The sequence below is a fragment of the Trichosurus vulpecula genome, chromosome 3 (assembly GCF_011100635.1).
Source record: "Trichosurus vulpecula isolate mTriVul1 chromosome 3, mTriVul1.pri, whole genome shotgun sequence".
In the NCBI taxonomy this organism is placed as follows: domain Eukaryota; kingdom Metazoa; phylum Chordata; class Mammalia; order Diprotodontia; family Phalangeridae; genus Trichosurus; species Trichosurus vulpecula.
The window spans coordinates 227675683-227697082 of NC_050575.1; the positions used below are offsets into that span (position 1 = coordinate 227675683).

Sequence of the window (21400 nt, forward strand, 5' to 3'; positions counted from 1 at the left end):
AGTAAAAACTGCTATGCCAAAAGTTCGGATAAGAGTGGGATGGTAAGCTAGGGAAGTCACTATGCGTAGACAACTTTTTCTTTTTGACCAGACCCTCGATTTCATCTGTAGAGCTCCCAGTGAGGAACTTTCTCGACCATTTGGTGATTAGTACCTTCTCTGTCATTTTAGGGTCCTAGAGAGTTGCCTGGGGTATGAAAGTTTAATTGATTGGCCTAGGTCGATGATCAGTTTGCATCTCAAGAGTAACACTTGAACCCAGGTCTTCTGATTCAGAGGGTTGTCTTTAAAACACAACCACATGACTGCTCTCCCCATAGACAACTTTTCCAAGAAGATTAGCAATGAAGGGAAGGGCAGAAATTGGGACAGGGACTGGACAGTATAGAAGGATCAAGGGAAAACTTTTTTGACTGTTAAAGTGTGTTGGAATTATTCTCATCTCTCATATAAGAAAAGAATCAGGGTTAATGGTCAAATTCTAGAAGAACGTATAGTTTAATTCTGAAACACCTTCAGAAATGAACAATAATTTCTACAGTTTTATATTTCTGAAAGGATTATTCTGTTTTTTTATTCTCGTCAAGGAAATGGACCCCAAAGAAAGATTGGCTAAGATTATAAAATGTAACCATAATGACTAATGTGCATTGTGCAAGAGAAGAGGGTTGGAGGGAGAAAAAAATCTCTTCAAAACTTAAATACTACAGAGAAAAATGACTCTTATGTAGAAGGGATGAATGCAGCTTGAGGCAATCTCTTAATTTCCGCCTCTCCAACCAGGACTCAATCATACTTTTTATGTGTGAAGGAATTAGTTGGTTCTTAAAGAGCCAGAGGTATCTGGAGTCTCTTCTTACTTTATATCACATATCCACAGAGCTGAGTCTAGATATGGCCACCCAATTGACTAGGATTTGGTAGACACGTTATGGTTTTAGCACACAGACATAGCCATAGTTCAGAGATAGCTAGATCATGGCTAGAAGCAGTATGAGACTAGTTATAAAGATCAAGAAGAAATTAGGTCAAATTCAGCGTCTCATACAAGCTGATGCTCTAAGAACCCAAATGCCCTGATCCTAGGTTTAAGTATTCAAAGGTGAAAAGCAAAAGACGTCTATGAGAACCCAATCTTCAAGTAGAAGCTTGGGATCATTTTCTATCTCCCTCTTTTATCCTGAATTTGAAGTCAGAGAGGTCACAGTTCAAAGCTGAAGTCTGCTATCTATACCCATGTGACTTTAGACACCAAGCATAAGGGTCCTGTATAAAGGTAGCTTAGGAAAACCTCCCTGGGTGTAGTCTTGGTATTAGTATCCTAAAATCTCAGAGCTTCAATGAACATGAGGTTGTTTGATCTAGCCCTTTCCTAAAGAATGAATTTCTCTGCAACAAAAGTTCTTAACTGGTGTGTGTGTGTGTGTGTGCGTGTGTGTGTGTGTGTGTGTGTGAGTGTCTGTGTGTGCGCGTGTGTGTTTGTGTATCCCTTTGGCCATCTGAGAAAACCTGTTCATTATTCAGAATAATGTTTTTAAATACACAAAATAAAGTAGATAGGGTTGTAAAGGAGACTACTTCTATTGAAATACAGGACTCTTGAAATTTTTTTTGACTCCAAATTAAGAACACTCTCTACAGCACCCCCAAACAATTTACAAGCATATCTGAAGTATCTAATATGTGGCAGAGGGCAGCTAGGTGGCACAGTGGATAGAGTGCTGGATCGGGAGTCAGGAAGACTCAGCTTCTTGAATTTAAATCCAACCTCAGACATTTACTAGCTGTATGACCCTGGAAAAGTCACTTAACCCTGTTTGCCTCAGTTTCCTCATCTGTAAAATGTACTGGAGAAGGAAATGGTAAACCACTCCAGTATCTTTGCTAAGAAAACCCTAAATGGGGTCACAAAAAATAGGACACGACTGAAAGAAGTGAACAACTAAAATATGTAGCATCCATTGTGCCAAGCACTTGTGATATAAAGAAAAGTGAAAAAAACCGTTCTTGTCCTCAAAGAACCTTACCTTCCGTTGAGAGAGAAAGCATGTACTAATGCAGGTAAATGCAAGATAACCTCATATGGGAAGGCACTAACTGCTAGGGACCTGGGAAGGCCTTTGACAGAAAGTCATGCTTTAGCTGTTTAAGGAAGCCAAGGATTCTAAGAAGAAGAGGTAAGAAGGAAAAGCACTCCAGGATTGGCAGGGACCTTTGCAAAGGCCCTACTATGATTCGGTCAATGAACAAGTATTTATTCTTCTGCGCTAATCACTGGTGATATAGAGAAGAAATATTGTTATGCTTCTTAGCTTTGTCTCATCTATGATTTTTTTTATAAGTTTGACATCTATGCTATCATTCAAATCATTGCCAGATACAATAGAACACAGGAAATTTTAGGGAAAGAGTGTTACAATGGCCGAAGGAAAATCATAAAGATACTTCTGTGGCCACTGTTCTCTTGTAACATAACTTCTAAGTTTGACTGTTGAAAGCTGCTTGTTTCAGAAATGTCTCCTCATCTTATTCCATAATGGACATTAGTTACCTTTGAAATGCAAATAGAATTAATATTCCACAGCAGATACAAAATTAACTTCAGTTCACTGTGACTAGTTAGTTAGAAAAGGTTAGAGAAAGATGCCTGGTGGAGTGTATAGAGAACTAGCCAAGGAATCAAGAAGGCCCAGATTCAAATTCTACCTCCAAAATTTGTTGGCTGTGTGACCCTTAAACTGTCAGTGCTCCAGGAAGTTCTCAGAGACTATAAGTTAAATGATTTACATTGGTTGAAGGAAATTTATTTTCTGGAAGTTCCCTAAACTAATGAAATTACAAGTGCAGTTTCAAAAATAAAATAAAACCCTCAAGTAACATAATTAATTCCCTGTCCCCAATGTATAGTCCCATCCTTCTTATATGAGCAGAGTATTTTACCAAAGTGATCTGAAAAGATGTAACGTTGAAAATGAGATTTATGTATTTTGTTTGTATGTTTGTTTAAGTTATTATGAAGCTAACCTTTACACTAACAATGGACTTGAATTCACTCTAAACATTCTAAAATATGACCTGAGACAGATACACACACACACACACACACACACACACACACACATAGATAGATAGATAGATAGATAGATAGATAGATAGATAGATATACATATACATATATATATATGTGGGCATGTGTACAAAAGGGCTACCTTCAAAGTGTCAAGATAGTTTCTCATGAATATTAAATGGAATCAGCTTTATTACTATATAGTCTTATGTAGTAAAGTTGAAATATCGTTTGAAAATCAGTATTTTTTTTAAAAATGAAATGAATGCGGTTTCTGTTGTCTCATGAAGAATTCTTTAAACTACTTTTTAAAATTTAGTTCTCATGTTCAAATACAGAAATATGTTATATACCTATAAGTTTAATACAGCAAATATATATATATGTATATATATGTGTGTGTTTATATATGTGTATCAATACATGCATATGTATATTTACAAAGACATATACACACATATGTATGTCCATACATTCACACATATTCTTTTTTTCAACATTTAGCACAATGCCTAGCACATGCTAGCTGGTTAATAAATGTTTATTGACTAACTGATTGATACACATAGCCTTCTTTCTGATTACTCATTAAAAAACATTGTGGTAAGAGTTCCTATCTTAATAGATAGATTTTTTTTCCCAAGATCATCATCAACAATAGGATACATAAAAAGGAGTAAAAAATCAAAGAAGTTAATGTTTTTTTACATGTTTAGGCAAAGTCATTTCTTAAACTTCCCTCATGAAACAAAGAACTCAGTGTGGTAAAGTGGATTGTATTAGACTGGATCTCAATTTCACAGATGCATCACCTTAACACCTCTCTTCAAACAGTCCTATTTCCTAAGGAGGAGACTGCTAAAATTTAATTAAACAATAGCTCAACAGAAAACTAGGGCACAGACATTCTAGAAATTGAATGATGAAGCAAAGGGATTCAGGGAGTAAAATAGTCATAAGGCCTGTAATGCACCTACCTCACATTTATCAGGCTAAAAATAAATAACCCTTGGAAACAAATAGATGGACAACAAATAACTGGACTATTGGCTGTGTGCCAACTTAATGCATGTGTCATTATCAGTTTGTACTTAAAACCTCCAGCCTTTAGGGCAGTTAAATAAGTATGCTAAGAGAGACTATTGCATTAAAAATCCAGTGCATGAAAATTCCAAAAGCAGAATCACTTGTGACAGCCATTAAATGGGATGGTATTCTTTAAAAATTATTAAAAAAACAATAAAAAAGATTGAATGTGTCACCTTTGGATCATCTGGTGCTCCCCAGAATGTTTCTTCATTAGAAACATTTGTTTTCTGTGAGTTTAGTTCAGCATTTTCACCACAACCTAAGAGGAGCTGAAATGCTAAATTATAGAACAACTATTAGCCCTAGCCCCTGACTCATCTGCTGAGCAAAGGAATCATTAGTGGCCCAAGAGAAAGATGGCACTAGAAAAGTAGGCCATTTTTTCCTCTCCTTAATATATTAATTCTTTTCTTTTCCTTCTATTTCCTTTCAGTACCTGCAGAGAAGACATTTGCTTATGGTGGCTGGAGGTTTTAAATAGAAATGGATATAAACTATTATTAGTGGTACTTTCTATAGGGGAAAAAATAGGCAACATCCCTTTATAATTACATAGTGACTATCTAGGTTTTTTTTTAACATTAGCGCACATGCATTCCTGATGGATAAATTGCGCCTAAATTCTCTGAAATATTTTTTTGGGGGGGGAGGGGAGTAAAAAGTGGATATAATAGCTCCATGGATGGTATGTATTTGATAACATTTGAAAAACTTATAGGATTTTTTCAGTTTTCATCCAACATTTTTGTCTTGTGAATATAGTGCACTTTCTAGAAAATAATGAAGAATGTATTACCATGCATACTAACAATCAGTGTCTCCTCTCCTTTGTTTAAACTTCTGAATATAACACAAGACTACACTGGGCATATAGGAACAGTCTCCTTAGTGGAAAGGTGCTAGACCTTCTGACCTCAGCCCAATTCTCAAGAAGCAAATCTCCCTGGGCCCTTGGACCAGATATGTTCATCCTAGTGTTTGCCGGAGCCAGAGGAGGCTTTTAATCATATTTGTCATTGCCAGCAAACATTTATTTTTTGTTTTATTTATTGCCTGTTTTGTGTTTAGCATAGCGCTTAGGAAGTAAACACTAGGATTGGGGAAAGGGCTAAAACATCAATGGGTCACAGTAACTGAGACTGGGTAAACCTTCTGGGTAGTAAGATATGCATGTGTGTGTGTGTGTTTTTGTGTGTGTGTGTGTCCATTTTGGAAGACAACCATGACATCAGGGAAATGATAACATGACTTGCAGTTGACTTTGATTTGAGTGAGGGAGGGCTAGAAAGAGAAACAAAGCAGTGCAGGAAACTGCTCTGAGGCCCCATATGGACATATCTAGATAACCATATCCAAGGTTAGAAGAGACCCCATAATTGCTCTCTGAGAACTTGAAATTCTACCAATCAGAGATTTATTTGCTTCTCATTTAAAATGCAAAGACCTCTGAAGTTTGGGGAGCCAATGGGCCTGATTTATCATTAGTTATTGACTCAGGAGGTAGAAAGGAAGTAAATCTGGAGGGGGTGCACTCTGATCGTTGAACACAGTATCTAAGGTGAAGCTATATTTAGAGTTCTAAATCCTATGGAACAAATGTCCCAAGATTCTGACATCTAGGATTGAAGATGCCGTATATGTTCTTCCCATGGTGACCATGGAGATAATAAAAACACCTACCTCACAGTGTTGTTGTCAGAGATGAAATGAGACAATATTCGTAAGAAAAAAATCAGTACAGTGACTGGCACATAGAAGGGGCTATATAAATGCTTATTCCCTTCCCCTATTTCATGAAAATGAGGTTTGGAGATGTTAGGGAACTTGCCCAAGGTTACACAGTTAAAGCAGAAGGTCAAGGAAGGCCTTGGTCTCCTTTTTCCACCCTCATGCACAGAATGAATTAATCCTTCTTCTTTGTCCCAATGTGAATTGACAAAAATCCCTTTCTTTTAGAAAACCTGACATCTGCAAAACACACACATATACACATGTGTGTTGTGTATATATGTGTGTGTGTGTTTGCCTGTGTATGCATATATATGTATGTATGCATATACATATATATGCATAAAGTAGGGGTTGATTTTTAGTGTATGAAAGTTAAACTTTGAAAACCTAGGACTTTATCACAGAAAAAAGCCCCAAACACGGTGTTTAACTATAAAAAATTTGGTCATGCTATGTGATCCCTTTATGAGGTTCAAACAAATATCTTGAATGAACTAGAAAGGGAGTGATACCCATTGGATGAACAATGGCTGGCTATGCCCTGAGGTGACCCTTAAAAGACAGATAGAAACAGACTGGAAGAAAAACTCAGCTCATGGGACTCATGAAAGACATGTGGAGCTAGAGAATGGGAGTTCTGAAAAAAGTCAGGTGAAACTAAGCTAAAATACAGACAGAGATAGGCCTCCAAAACAGTAGACTCATGACTCAAGGACTGAGACTCTGTGGCTGAACTGGGGATTTAGAGGTGAAAGAAATCTTAGAAATTATCAATTTTTATTTTATATCTGGGAAATGTGTCTCGGGCAACAGGAAACATGTCCTAAATCATACAATAAATAGTAGAACTAGTATGAGAACCCAGGGTTCTTGAATCCAAATTTCATTTTCTTCATACTGTACCCCACTATTCATATAATTTCCTCAAGTCCATTTCCCACTGATATCCAAGGCCTTTATTTCCACTGCTTGCTGTGAATAGAGTGAGGAGAATAGAAAGTAGCTAAGTTGGAATTTAACCTGGTCATCTATTACTGTGGGTAAAGCAGAACCGTCTAGATATTCCCATTGTACTGTTCTGTCTGAGAAATGTTTGTGCTGTGCTAAAGTTGCTTTTCTGGCTGAGATCGTATATCCTTAGATTTTCTACCTTTGCCATTAGGGTTTTTTATGAGGGTAGAGGCTGGGTCCTCAGATGAATGAAAGACCATTGCAGGGATATGAAGTTCGGTGGAGTGTAGGAGACTGGGTTAGTGTTCCCAGCAATGCTTCTGGAAGGTCCAGGGCAAACCTACAATGTTACTGTTGAACAGGAAGTCTGTGGTACTGCTCCTGCTCTTGCTGCTGCCACCATGGTCACCTTTATGTGCTTGGTCCTGGGGTTGGGGTTGGATTCTGGGTGAATCTCAGAATGGTTCTGTGGAGTGGAGTGAGGTCACACAAGCGACAGAAGCATCATCCAAAAGGGCAGAATTTGGGACTTGGATTTCTCCATTTGAGAGTCTTGGAAATGTTTCCAGTTTAGGAAATAGCTGGATCTAATAGACATTGAACAGAGAGGGTCCCAAAGAGTAACATTATTATCAAATTAGAAAGACATAGCAGCTGAAAGTGTCCCAGGGCATTGTGCCTCCCAACGTCAACAGCCTTTATGTTCATCTTACCTAGCTAAATAAACCTAAGAACTAATTGCCAGATGTTTTTGTTTTGATTTGGGGAATAAGACATAAAATGAGATTTTCATCACTACATGCTACTTAAAAAAACAAAAACAAAAACAACCTAAGAAGTATGTACCTCTAAAACTTTAGACTTTTAGAAATCTGTGGTTAAGATTCATCCGCTCAACAATGCACCAGGTACTAAGTGTTTAGAGATGAAAACAAAATATTAAATTCAATTCAAACATGTTTAAGTGTCTACTATGTGTCAGGCACTAAGCTGGGTGTTGAGAAAGATAAAGGAAAAAAGAAGGAAGGAAGGAAGGGAGGAAGGAAGGAAGGAAGGAAGGAAGGAAGGAAGGAAGGAAGGAAGGAAGGGAGGAAAGAAGGAAGGGAGGGAGGGAGGAAGGGAGGGAGGAAGGGAGGAAGTCCCTTTCTTGAAGGAGCTTACATGTGTCAGGAGGAGGAGGAGGGGCTATCCGTGAATAGACCATAAAACACAAAATACATAAAAGGTAATTGGGAGAAGGCAATCAAGCACAGGTCTAATCTGAAGGACCAATTGTTCACATTAGACTGAAGGCTCCAGAGGGCACAATTGAATAACAATCCATAGGAATCATAAGAATAATAATAATTTGTTAACAATAGAATGGCTGTTTCAGAGAGCGCAAGAGGAGACTGGGAGAGGCGCTGGAGGAATGAATCATAGGATCACAGATTTAGGGTTAGATAGAAACTCATTCAAATCCACACTTCCCTCGTCATTTCAGACAGGGAAATAGAGCCCTGGAGATGGTGATTTGTCCAAGGTGATACATGGACCTGCTTCAGGGAGCTGGATGTGATAGCGTGACACACTAATCACCTTAGCAATAGCATTGTTGAGTTTATCGATCCTTGGAAAAGACTTAAAAGGTAGTGACTTAGATGAGGACTTCTTGCCTGGCAGCACAGTAGAAGTCCACAGAGTCCCGAGGACTGTGGTTCGTGTAAAGGTGAAGTATGTTTGAAATACTCACCCTACAGTCTTGAGGCTGCTCACTGCCAATCTAGGGTTCACCCCAGGGTGGACCATATAATATACAACCCAATCCTCCAGGTGAACCCGAGCTTGCTTTTCTTTAAATGTAAATAATAAATTTAACACAACTTTCAAAGTTCCCTTACATGTATATGATTCCTTCTGTTCTTTGCTCATTCTTTTGAACCTTATTCCTAGCCTCTCTCTCCCTCCTCCATGGAAAAGAAAAGCAAAACTCATAGCAAATATACATCATCAAGTACAACATACCACTCACCCACCCCACCCACCCCACGCACACTGACTCTGACCAAAAACGCGTGCCTCCTTCTCCAGCTTAAGTCCATCAGATGTGCCTCGGGGTGGGTAACATCAGTGGTCTTTGGCATGCTTCATCCTTGTATTGATCATGTTCTTAAGAATTTAACTGTCATTTTTAGATGTTTCTGTTCAAGTCAATAAGCGATTATTAAGTGCTTACTGTGTGACAGAAACTGAGCTAAGTTATGAAAATAAAAAGAAAGGAAAAACAAAGAAAGTCCCTGCACACAAGGAGTTCACACTCTAATTGAGGAGATAAGAGGCAAACAAATTATATACAAATGTGTGTGTGTGTGTGTGTGTGTGTGTGTACTGGTCTCAGAAGGACTGGAAAAAGCATCTTGTAAAAGATGAGATTTTAGCTGAAACCTTTAGGTTTCAGAGAAGTCAGGGGATGGAAGTAAGGAGGCAGAGTTTTAGGGCTGGAATATATCCAGAAGTTGTCCTCCTGATGCTCCTGGTGATTCAGATCTTGTCTTATCATCAAATTCCTGCCCTCATGGAATCAAACTGTAATTGATTTCATCCCAGAAGGGACCATCTAGTCCAACACTCATATTACAAAGAAACTGAATCCCTGAGCCCTTGTGAATGACTTACTACCTATGATACCTTGGGTCGCAGGGGTAGAATTTTCCTCCCAGTCCTCTGATTTTTTTTGGAAGGGGGAAGGCAGGGCAATTGGGGTTAAGTGACTTGCCCAAGGTCACACAGCTAGTAAGTGTGTCAAGTGTCTGAAGCTGCATTGGAACTCAGGTCCTGCTGACTCCAGAGCTGGTGCTCTACTCACTGCACCACCTAGTTGCCTCCCCAGTCCTCACTTAAGAGTCAGTGTTCTTTCCACTGTAAAGGACAGCCCTACATTCTACTAGGACAAAAGAGAAGAGAAGAGATCTGACATGTATATAGATAAATAAATGTAAAATGAGAGAGAGAGAGAGAGAGAGAGAGAGTACTATTTAGAGGAGAGAGCCTGGAATGGTTTCATAGATGAAGTGACACACCTTTGTTATTTCAGTGAACATTTGCTGCTCTGCCTCGATAGCTCCCTTCGCTCTTTCTTAAAGGTTGTCTGCTTTTGTGGTACAGTGGCAAGAATATCAGATTTAGAGTCAGAAACCTAGGTTCAAACCCAAGCTTTGCTAGTTACTACCTAAATGACTCTAAGCAAAGCATTTCACTTCTCTGGCCTCAGTTTCCTCATTTGTAAAATCATAGGGTTGAATGAGAAAAACTCAAAGGTCCCTTCCACCCTTACAGCTCTGATATTAGGAGAGTATCTTCCCCATAATTAGGAGCATAATATAACTGCAGAGACAAGGTGAGAAATTTTGAGAACAGAATAACATCGTAATCTAAGGAACTGCTACAAGACATCCATCGTTGATGTCTGGTGCTCCTGAAGCCGGCTGACCCTTCATTCCTGGTGAAACCCTGACACTGTCAGCTCTTGTCTCCTTTTCTCAAGGGTGTGACTATGTCTGAAGTGGCAGTGAAGCAAAACTTCAAACAGGTCTCTTCAAGGTCACTCTGGCAGGCAGTATTTTTTAATCACAGAAATACAGTCAAGAGGAAAAGGACTGTCTGCCCAAGGCAGAACAATCAGAATTGTTTATCAGCTTGTCAGGCTGACTGCTGGGTCCTTCTACCCCTGAAAATGACTTCGTCATTATGCTTTCCAATGATTAACCTGTAATTATTTGATTTTGAAGGGACCTGTGTTATTCCATCTGGCTCTGGGAGCGACAGAGCAATTATAATTTATTTTGACCCTCTAGAGAGTAAATATTGTGAATGTAGAGAAGGCTGAATCACAGAGTGTATGCCTTCATACCTGCAGGAAATGTTTCTAATGATCCTTTATTTTACCTGACACCAACATCATTTTCCAGTTCCTGGAAGAGCAGAGTTTCATCAGGACTTTTAGACTACACTATTGTTGGTTTATTGTACAACCGTAATGTGTGTACAACCTGTGATTTCATCTAGTTTGGAGTTCCTGTGGAAACTGTCTTCCCCATGCAGTCTAACAACCTCTTTGTAATCTTCCAGAGTTCTTTGGAGCCACCAAGACTTACTGAGGGTTACATAGGCAGTATGTTCCACAGGCATCATTTGAACTTAGGTCTTCCTAACTCCAAGGCTAAGCTTTTTATCCATAGCCAGGCTTCTACTCGCCTGGCCATTAAAGATGATACATTTATAGGGTCATGGGTTGAAACTCAGAAAGGCCTTTGGAGACCACTGAGTCCAACCCCTAAGATGATGAAATCAAGGCATAGTCACTTATCCAGGACCACAGCGCTTATAAGTGTCTGAGGCAGGATTTGAACTCATGACTTGTGGACTCCGAGTCCAGCATTAACTGTTGCTGCTTAAATTAAAGAGGCTGAACTGGGTATAAGGATCCAAGATGTTCGTATTGAGGTTGAATAGACCTATTTTTCCCTTGACTTTGCTTTTAATTACAACAAGACCAAATGATCTAGATGAACTCTGAGGTCCCTTCCACCTCCACATCTGTGATGCTAGAAGACTATTTCCCCGTAATCAGAGGCATAATATAGCTGCAAACAAGGTGAGAAATTTCAAGAAAAGAACGATACCATAAACTTAAGGAGATGGAACAGGATATCCACTGGTGATGTCCGGTGCTCCTCAACCTGGTTCACCTTTCATCACCTTCATCATCATCAACCAATAGTCAAACTGGCCTTGTTGTGCAATGATTAAATTGAGTGGCATTCATTAAGCACCTACTAGGAGGCATTTTAACAGGATCCAGGTCTGCTGACAAGTCGGGCCAGGGATTCCCTGATTAGAAGTTGACAGATTTTTTACTAAACTGGCATGAGCTAAAACAGGAAAGAACAGGACTGAAATAAAGTAGCACTGAGACTTAGTGACTTTGAATCACAGTCAGAGGACAGGAAAAGGAATCATAGAAGGAATCATACATGGAAAGGCCCATTTTATGACATCAGGTACCATGAGCTTACTTAGGTCTCCCACACACCCCCACCATCCACTATTAATTTTTTATCTAGTGTCAGGAGGCTGTGGGGGATGGTTTCAATGATCAGAGGCACCAGAATAATTTTCTTTGTTCAACTGTAAATTCTTTGACAGCAAGACTAGTTCACTTTAGTCTTTGTATCTCTGGTGCTTAGCAAAAGACTTGACACATATGAAGTTCTTAACAAATGCTTTTTGAAAACTACAGCAAAATGAGCTGAACATGTGGAAACTATGACGACCAAGGTTGGCCCCAACAAGACAGTGAGGAGTGGACAACTCTGGGTCTAGGGTACTACAAACACTATCATATTGTTTCCATATGTCAGTTAGTTTGGCTGAACTTTCTTCCCCCTTTTTTATTCTTTATGATAAGGTATAGCTCTCTGAGAGGGGAAGAAGATGATAAGGAAGTGTACTGGGAAATATAGGTAAGCCAAAGAGGCAAGTAGGTCTAGGCAACAGACTTCATCTGCCATTTAAGTACTCCAAGGCTCCTTCCCAGGATGTTAGTCACTTTTGGTTTTGTCCTTTAGTTGTTTTTCATTAGTTTCATTTTTCATTTCAAAGAGTATCCCACTCTTTGTCATCTCATTTGGGATTTTCTTGGCAAAGATACTGGAGTGGTTTGCCATTTTCTGCTCCAGCTCATTTTACAGGTGAGGAAACTGAAGCAAACAGAATTAAATGACTTCCCCACAGTCCCACAGATAGTAAGTGTCTGAAACCAGAACTGAACTCAGGACTCTTCCTAACTCCAGGCAGGGCATTCTATCTGCTGTGCCACCTAACTGCCCCTGTTGGGCACTAGGTGATGATATTTTGGACTGGAGCAATTATTGAAACAGATACATTTTTAAATGGTGCCTAGACTCCTACAGCCTCTCACGAACCTTCCAAGGTATATAGTTGGAAGGGCAGTGGAGGAATTATACCACATCCATATTAACATTCAAGTCATTTCAGGAAGGAATTATTAAGTGTTTACTATGTGCTGAACACTGGAAATGCAAAGAAGTGATAAAAGCATTTCCTGCTCACAAGATTTTCACAGTGGAAGGCAGAGAGACTACATGCAAATGACCATGCAAAAACAAGTTATATCAGGACAAATAGGGCATGACATGGGGGCGGGGGGCACTTAGGTTAATGAGGGCTGGGAGAGGCTTCTTGAAGAAGGTGGTAATTTAATGGAGATTTGAAAAATGCCAGGGATTCTAGGAGGTAGAAGTAGAGAAGGGAGAAAGACATGTGAGGCATGTAAAACAAACACTGACAATGCCTAGAGTCAGGAGATGTCATATTATATGTGAGGACCAGCAAGAAGGCCGGTGTCCTTGCATGTGGAGGGAGTGATAAATGAAATAATAAGATGTAAAGAAGTTGAAATTAAATCATAAACAAAGAAGTCACAGCTAAATGGAAGAACAGTGTATAGATTCTCTTAGGAGAGGCAAATGAAATAATTGGGAGAGTTGGTTCCATTTTTCACCCAAAAGGAAATGAGAAATATAATTTCCTAGGACACATGGTCATCCTGCCTCCAAGCACTTACCGTGAGTATAAGCAAGCTGTTTTTTTGTTAAATTTTGTTTACATGCATCCTGACCAATGGAGATAATTACAATATATGTGCCAACATCTGTTGCAAAGGATAAAATAGGGAAATTCTTTGAAGACCTTGGCAAGATCCTCCAAACTATGTCTACAAGTGATTTGATATTCAAGGGCTGTAATGCAAAGGTGGGCACAAGGCAGACAGTGAAAACTATGCCAGAAAACACGGCTCAGGATCAAGAAATTAAAACAAAACAAAATAAAACAAGGATCAAGACTATTCAGCTATATTGACTTAATATTATCTTTATATACACACATTCATTTAAAAGGAGGCACATGTCTATATGCAGAGTTTAATAGGGTGAGACATCACCAGATGCTTAGTGATGAAAACCCTCCTAGAAAAGTGGAAGAAAGAAAAAATCAAGAGAGAAACTGAGCCCAAAGGAAAACAAGGAGAAAAAAAGATACATTTGATAAAAGGGGCATCTCTTTCATTGCTTGTAGACCACTGTGATTCACCATTCCATGGTCTGAGGCCTGTGCAGGAAAAACCTTCCCCTCTCCTAGGTTAGATGATTGTGGGGAGCAGACAGATGGAAACCACAGCAGAGGGTTGATGGTGGGGTTAGTAGTAGATAAAAAAGGTGTTAGGTTGCTTTTCTTGTAATCAGTGTTTTCTATCTTTTTCTACCAAGGTTGAAAGGGGACTCAGAATAGGAAGAATAACACAGACTTTAAGCTACAACACACATCTTGAGATTACCTTTCAATTTCTATTTCCCTTTGGGTGTGTGGTGTGTGGTGCCAGAAAAGCCTGGAGATCAGTGCTGAATCAATAATTTATGAAATTATGAAATGGGAATAGGCAAAGCCAGTTCTTTGGGTGCTCATTGGGAAAGACCACCGATTATCAGTGAGAAACAGGGCTACAATCACACTTTAATAAGGCACAGAAGGTATAGAGACAAGCATCAAAAAGTGGGGAGAGATACAGAGGCAGAGAGCACAACTCAGAGAGGGGGAATGGGATGGTGAACAGAGGCAGTGTGAGGACGAGGATGGACAGGGAAAAAAGCCAGAGAATATCACTCACATAACCATGGATTAGAATTGGGAGCACTCAGAAGCATGGAGCCAATGAAGATGGAAGAGGGCTGAGGAGGAGGGGAGGGGGCAAGAGTTTGAGGTCTCATGTTTATAGGATTTTGGAGAGAAATAGAGCAACTCCTATCTGTGCCACCTTGGGGTTAGTTTATTAACATATCCAAAATCATCTCAAAGCTATGAGTAAAACTTCAAAATCATCATCTCAAAGCTTTCCTGGTCTGGAGCTGTGGAAGTCTGGATTTTGTCTGTAATTTACATATCATAGCATCAGAAGCCTTGATAAGCAGCACCTAGATGACTTCATCTGATTTAGTATATCTCATCAGGATGTGAATTTTGATTAATATATTATACAATTTGTAAATTATGCCCCTTTGATCTTTGAGATGGTTTATACAAGACTTCCAGGTTCCCCTTTGCAATCTTATTTCCTGCTATTGCCCCTTCATACTGGCTACATATAAACTAACTTCCTTACTTCACTAACTAGAAGGGGTGGGGAGTGGTGGAGGTTACCAGAATAAGACACAATTTTAATACAAGTTCTCTATCCCACCACCACCTCAGAGAAGGGTAAGGAGGCAGCCATTTTAGGACTGGATGCTGGTTATTTACTTAACAGTATATTGTTGAATTTTATTTTTATTTCAAGTAAATGCTTCTTGAACAGTGTCTTGTGGTTACTTGGTCTGGTAAAAGGATCACAGAATCATGGACTTTGGGATCTGGATGTGACTTCAGCATTTATCTAGTCCAATCTATATAGTCAAAGGACTCTTTAGTATAACAGACTCAAAAGTGGTCATCTAGCTAAAGACTTCCAAGAAGGGAAAACCTATTATCTTTCATAGAAGCCCATTGCACTTTTGAAAGTCTTTCACTGTTAGGATGTTATTTGTTAATTTCCTAACACCAAGCCTAAAAACTAGCCTCAGCAACTTCCATCCACTGCTTTTTGTTCTACCTTCTGGAATCAAAGAAAATAAATCTAATTCCTTTCCGTAGGACATCCTTTAAATACTTGAAGATCATTATCATGGCACCCCTGGGTCATCTCGAAGCTACAGAAACTCAGTTCCTTCAACTAATCTTCCTTCAATATGGTATCAAGGGCCTTCAACCATCCTGATTGTCTTTATTTGAACATTCTCATGAGTATTAATGCCTTTATAGTGTTATGAACTGAACTCAGTACTCCAGATGTGTACTGGCAAGGGTTGAGTGTAATGATACTTTCACCACCCTATTCCTTGAAGCTATAGCCTTCTTCATTCATCTCAAGATTAGATTAGTATTTTTTTAAACTGCAACATCATGCCATTGACTCATATTGAGATTGCAACCCAACAACAACAAATATCAGATTCTTTTTAGAACTGCTGCCTAATCATGCCTCACCATTCTGTAATTGAGAGGTTTTTTTTAAGTTTGCTCTATTTTGTTTTGCTTTGTGCTCGTGAAGAACTTTACAATGATCCTGATCTGAAATTCATTTTATTGGGTTCTTCCTAATATTCTAGCCTACCAATTTCTTTTTGTATATTAACTAGGTCATCCAGTGTTTTAACTATATCTTTCAACTTGTATCATCTGTGTACTTAATTAGCATGTCATCTATGTCTTTTTTCAAAGTTATTGATTAAAATGTTCAAAAGACTAAACACTGGAAACCTGCTGCCATGTTTACATTGAATATTAACAACTAATCTGAGACTTTGAGATCACCACCCAATGTGTTCTGAATCTGTATAATTAGATTAGCATCTAATCTACATCTTCCTATCTTCTACACATACACACACACACACATACACACAGAGTATGAGATATAACGTCAAAAACTTTGCTATAATGTGGGTAAATTTTATCAGCAACATTCCATTCATCTACTATTTCAGTAATCATGACCAAAAGTAAACATACCAAATGTGTTTGGTTTGGCATAATCCGTTCATGATGAATCCACAGTAGTTCTTTATAACCATTTCTTCCTAGTCTAGGTTTCACTAAGTATCTCTTTAATGAAATTTGCTAGAATTATCTCAGAAGCCAAAGTCAAGTTTAGTAGCCTATGGTATTTAGACTCTGTAATTTCCCATTTTTTGAAGTCCAAGACATTTATCCTTTTCTCATCTTATGATACCTGTCCTATTATCCATTATATTCGAAATATCACCGAAAGAAATTTAACAATCACATCCACCAGTTATTTCAGTACCTGAGAATGGGGTTCTTTTGGAGCAAATGACTTAAATTCATTAAATGAACACAAATGGCTTCTTATTAATTCCTTATCTATCCTGAGTATCAAGTAAGTGCTGGTAATTTTTGTTTTGTCATTTCCAGTGCAACTGTCATTCTTCTATTCAAAGTTCACAAAAATAGAAAACTGAAAGTTGAGCCACTCTGCATTCTCTGTTTCATAAAGAATAATCATCTCACCTACTCCAAAAAAGATCCTCTATCTATTTTGATATTCCCTTTTCTCCCAATATAAGTAGAAAAAAAATGCATAAACATTTTTGTCCCCTTTAGCTTGCCTTGTAAGCTTTAACTCCTGAGTTTCAGTGTTCCTGATACTATCTTCAAAGGATACTATTTATTCTTTTTATTCATTAATTTATACTTTTCCATATGTACAAGAATATTTATAGCAGCTCTCTTTGTGGTAGCCAAGAATTGGAAAGCAAAGGGATGCCCATCAATTGGGGAATGGCTGAACAAGCTGTGGTATATGAAGGTGATGGAATACTATTGTGCCATAAGAAATGGGGATGATGCGGACTTCATAACAACCTGGAAAAACCTACACGACATAATGCTGAGTGAGCGGAGCAGAGCCAGGAGAACGTTGTGCACAGCCACAGATATGTGGATTCCGTGAGGACCAACCCTGACATACTGCGCTTCTCTCAGCAACCTAAAGGGGCAAGGACAACTCCAGGGGACTCACGATGGAGAATGCTATCTTCATTCAGAGAAAGATCTGCGAAGTTTGAATACAGACTGAAGCACACTACATGCTCGCCTTTTCTGCTTCTCTTTTGTTTTTGTTTTTGGGTTTTTTTTTTTGTTTTTTTCTTTTGGTTCTGTTTCTTCTTTCTCATGATTCATTCCATTGGTCAAAATAAAAAAAATCTGGTGTTGCTTCCATTTTCTATACACTTCTTTTAAAGATCTAAGTTGATTGGAGAGTTCCCTGTGCATCCACATTGATCAGACAAATCCTGTTTTTGATCCTTATAATTGGAATTATTTCCCTTTGTATCTTCAGATTTTCATTCTAGCTGTGTGACCCTGGGCAAGTCACTTATCCCTGTTTGCCTCAGTTTCCTTATCTGTAAAATGAGCTGCAGAAGGAAATGGTAAATCACTTCAGTACTTCTGCCAAAAAAAACCCAAAATAGGGCCATGAAGAGTCAGACGTGACTGAAAAATTACTGAACTGGAGTGTACATGTCGGACTATTGCTGTATATACTCTCCTTTACCACAAATTCTAGGATGAAATTGTCATCCCCCCTCTGCCCCCTAAGGTTCTCATCATGTTCACCCCCAGTAATCAGTCCCTCCGTGTTAGTGAGAATCATATCCAGAGTAGTTTTCCTTTGTTGGTTCTTTCAACTTTTGAAGGATGAAATGATCACTAAGGCAAATTAAGAAATGATGACCTGCTCTGCTTTTGACAGAGATAGAGAGCTCCAGCTGATGTATGTATAATTGAAGTCCCATAGCATTATGACACTGTACCTCTATGCCAGGCTTATGATATGTTTCCAAAACTCCCCAATATTTCCCTTTCTATCCAGTTAGACTGTAAATACTCAAATAGAAAACCACTTCTGCTTCTCCATCCTTTGACCTTCAACCTTCACCAAGATACTCTCCATCATGTTTTTTTTTCCTCCCTTTTCTCAGATTCCATCATATGAATAGGCTTTCTTACTCCATAATGATACTCCCTTTCCATCCCATTTTACTAACCTTATTTTTTTAGAATAAAGAATACCTACCCAGAACCATGGCCCTGTTAGGAGTTTCACCACGCTAAGTCTTACTGATATTGATCAAGCCAAATGTTCACTTTAGTGTTAAGATATAACTTTTTCTTCTTTTTGAATGGTGCCTGAATTTCGGGTATTTATGTACAATCATTTGAGGTTGTACGTATTTTTCTCCTGACTCTTTTCTTAGAATTTGTCTTCTGTGAATTTTTGTGTTCCCAGCTTCTATTCATTCTTTGTGGCTACTCTCTACACTATATAACTTGGCACATATACATAGGTGTTCTCCCCCCTCCATCTTTTTTTGTTTGTTTAAATAACCTTTTAAAGGATCCTCAGTTGGGGTTTTGTAATTATGTTTTTGCAAAGCTCAGCCCAAAGCCTGCTTTGAGCTTCAGATAGCCTTTGAAGGTTTAGTGATTAAACAAGAACTTTGTTGCATCTTCACAATAATTTCTTTAAGAAAAGAATCTCAAGGTGCTAAAAATGGCAAACACTGGAAAATGTAAAAAAAAAATTGACTATCTCTTAGAATAGCAGACATGCTAATGACCAAGGTAGCTGTCATTAGAGACTTGTCTGCCTCTGTGAAGTCAGATCATACACTGATTAAAGATCAAATCGATGACAAATTAGAAGAAAGGCTATTTGTGGGAAGAAAACACTTTTTTATCACAGTGTCCTCAATAGAACCATTTCAAATAAGCTGGCAACACATTTGAAAAAAAATCACCAAAAGTAAAGGCATCAATCACCTCTTATCACCATTTCCTAGAGAAGCTTCAGTGATAGGAAATAGTTGCCACGATGAATAGGCTCATACAGCCCAGAAACTTTCCCAGTCCTCCAACCTCTGATCTCTCTGCTGAGTGAACAGCCATAGTAGCCAAGGGGAATACTGGTTTCCATTAAAAATATAAGCTAAGTTACATAGCATTATAAAGCAACAGGTTAGTAGACTATGAATACATAATATCTTCAAACAGCTGAAAGAGATATTAACTGGATAGTATATTGACACAAATGACTTCAAAATAAACTAGCTCAATATTTTGATGGACATATATGAACATTTCTACACACATATATGTACAGCATCATACATGTATTTATAGGTGTGTGCCTATACATGTAGATATGCCTGTATGCACATATATGTATACCATACATACATACATAGATTCATACATATGTACCTGCATATACACATATGTCTACATACACATATGTATATGTTCACAGATATATGTGTGTGTATATATATACTCAGCTTATATAGTTGAGTATATAGATGTATAGATACAAAAACAGATACTTGCAGTACACATGCACATACACACACGTACACACATGTACACATACACATACAATCAACTTAGATGACTGAGGAAGACAGATTGGTAGATCTTCCTTCTGAGATGGATGATCCTATCCGGACTCCTCCTATCTCTGAGCTGCATGAGCACACTCGGCATATACTCCAAGCACAAGCCTATTCTATGATTAAATAATTGTAGCAGAATGTCAGGACTAGAATATGGTTGCTTCAGTTGGCCATAGCTCAAGGTGGCAAGATTGGCAGGTATGATATGGACACCTTGGTGATCAAATCCTTCAGCCTTGCCTCACGGTCTAATAGCCGTCTGGCCATAGCTGATAAATATCGAACAGGAACTCCTGACATGACCAGAGAACTGGAAAGCTCAGTTCAACTTTGTGCCTACTGTATGACTTATAAGGGCAGCTAGGTGATCCAGCAGATAGAGCCCAGAGCCTTGAGTCAGGAAGACCTCAGTATAAATGTGGTCTCAGACACTAGCTGTGTGATCCAGGCAAGCAGCTTAACCTTGTTGGCCTCAGTTTCCTCAACTGAAAAATGAGCTGGAGAAGGAAATGGTAAGCCACTCCAGTATCTTTGCCAAAAACAAAAAAGGTCATAAAGAGTCAGATATGGACGAAATAACTAAAGAACAAGACAACAACAAAAATGTTTTATATATTTTTTCTTTGTTTTATTGAATCCTTTCATGGAATTTAGTAAGAAAACAAGTAAAGGATCCAGTGAATGTTATTTTCTTTTTAATTTTAAATGTCAAACAGTCTTCACAGTGTCATCTGCGGCAAGCAGAGCCTGCCTGATGTTGATTGTGAGTCATAATATTATCTCCTGCCTTCCTATCCTATTCCCTGCAGGAACCACCGTGATGCGTATGACAGCCTTTGATGCTGATGACCCTTCCACAGACAATGCCCTCCTGCGATACAACATCCTGCAGCAGACTCCTGACAAGCCATCTCCCAACATGTTCTATATTGATCCTGAGAAAGGAGACATAGTCACCGTAGTGTCACCGGCACTGTTGGACCGAGAGGTAAGTTCAAAGCCATCGACTTGCTGCTGAAAAGGAGAGTGTTACAGTATTCCCAGTAAGAGATAATGATGTGGACTGGAGTAGTAGTATTGAGATTGGAGAAGAAACAATGGCTGGAAGTGGCATATCAAATGAAGAATCTGTGTGTTAATCTTAATTTATCCTGGGCCCTCCCTTTCGTTCTGCCAACCTTGTATCCTCTTATTAATAACCAAGGATGCCCCACAGCATTTTTTGACTTTTCCTACATACCTCATGTCCCTCATACTAGACTTTCTAGCCCCCTTCACTGAACTTTGTTGCCTGTTTGAGTGAGGTTAAAGCCAGCTCATATAAAAGACTTCATCTATTCTCTATGTAATTTAAAATGCATGTTTAGCTGTGTTCTTCTCTGTTTATGTTTTCTGAAATAAGATATCCTTTATCCTCAGTCAGTCCAGTGGGTCA

The 21400-nt window shown here is 38.7% G+C and overlaps 1 protein-coding gene across 1 annotated transcript in view; it reads left to right on the top strand.

Moving 5' to 3' along the window:
• Window positions 1–21400, top strand: part of CDH13 (cadherin 13) — a 1345123-nt gene that overhangs the window by 995459 nt on the left and 328264 nt on the right. The window contains exon 7 of the mRNA XM_036749176.1: window positions 20775–20953. Coding sequence (XP_036605071.1) covers window positions 20775–20953 — 179 coding nt within the window. The remainder of the gene's footprint in view (window positions 1–20774; window positions 20954–21400) is intronic.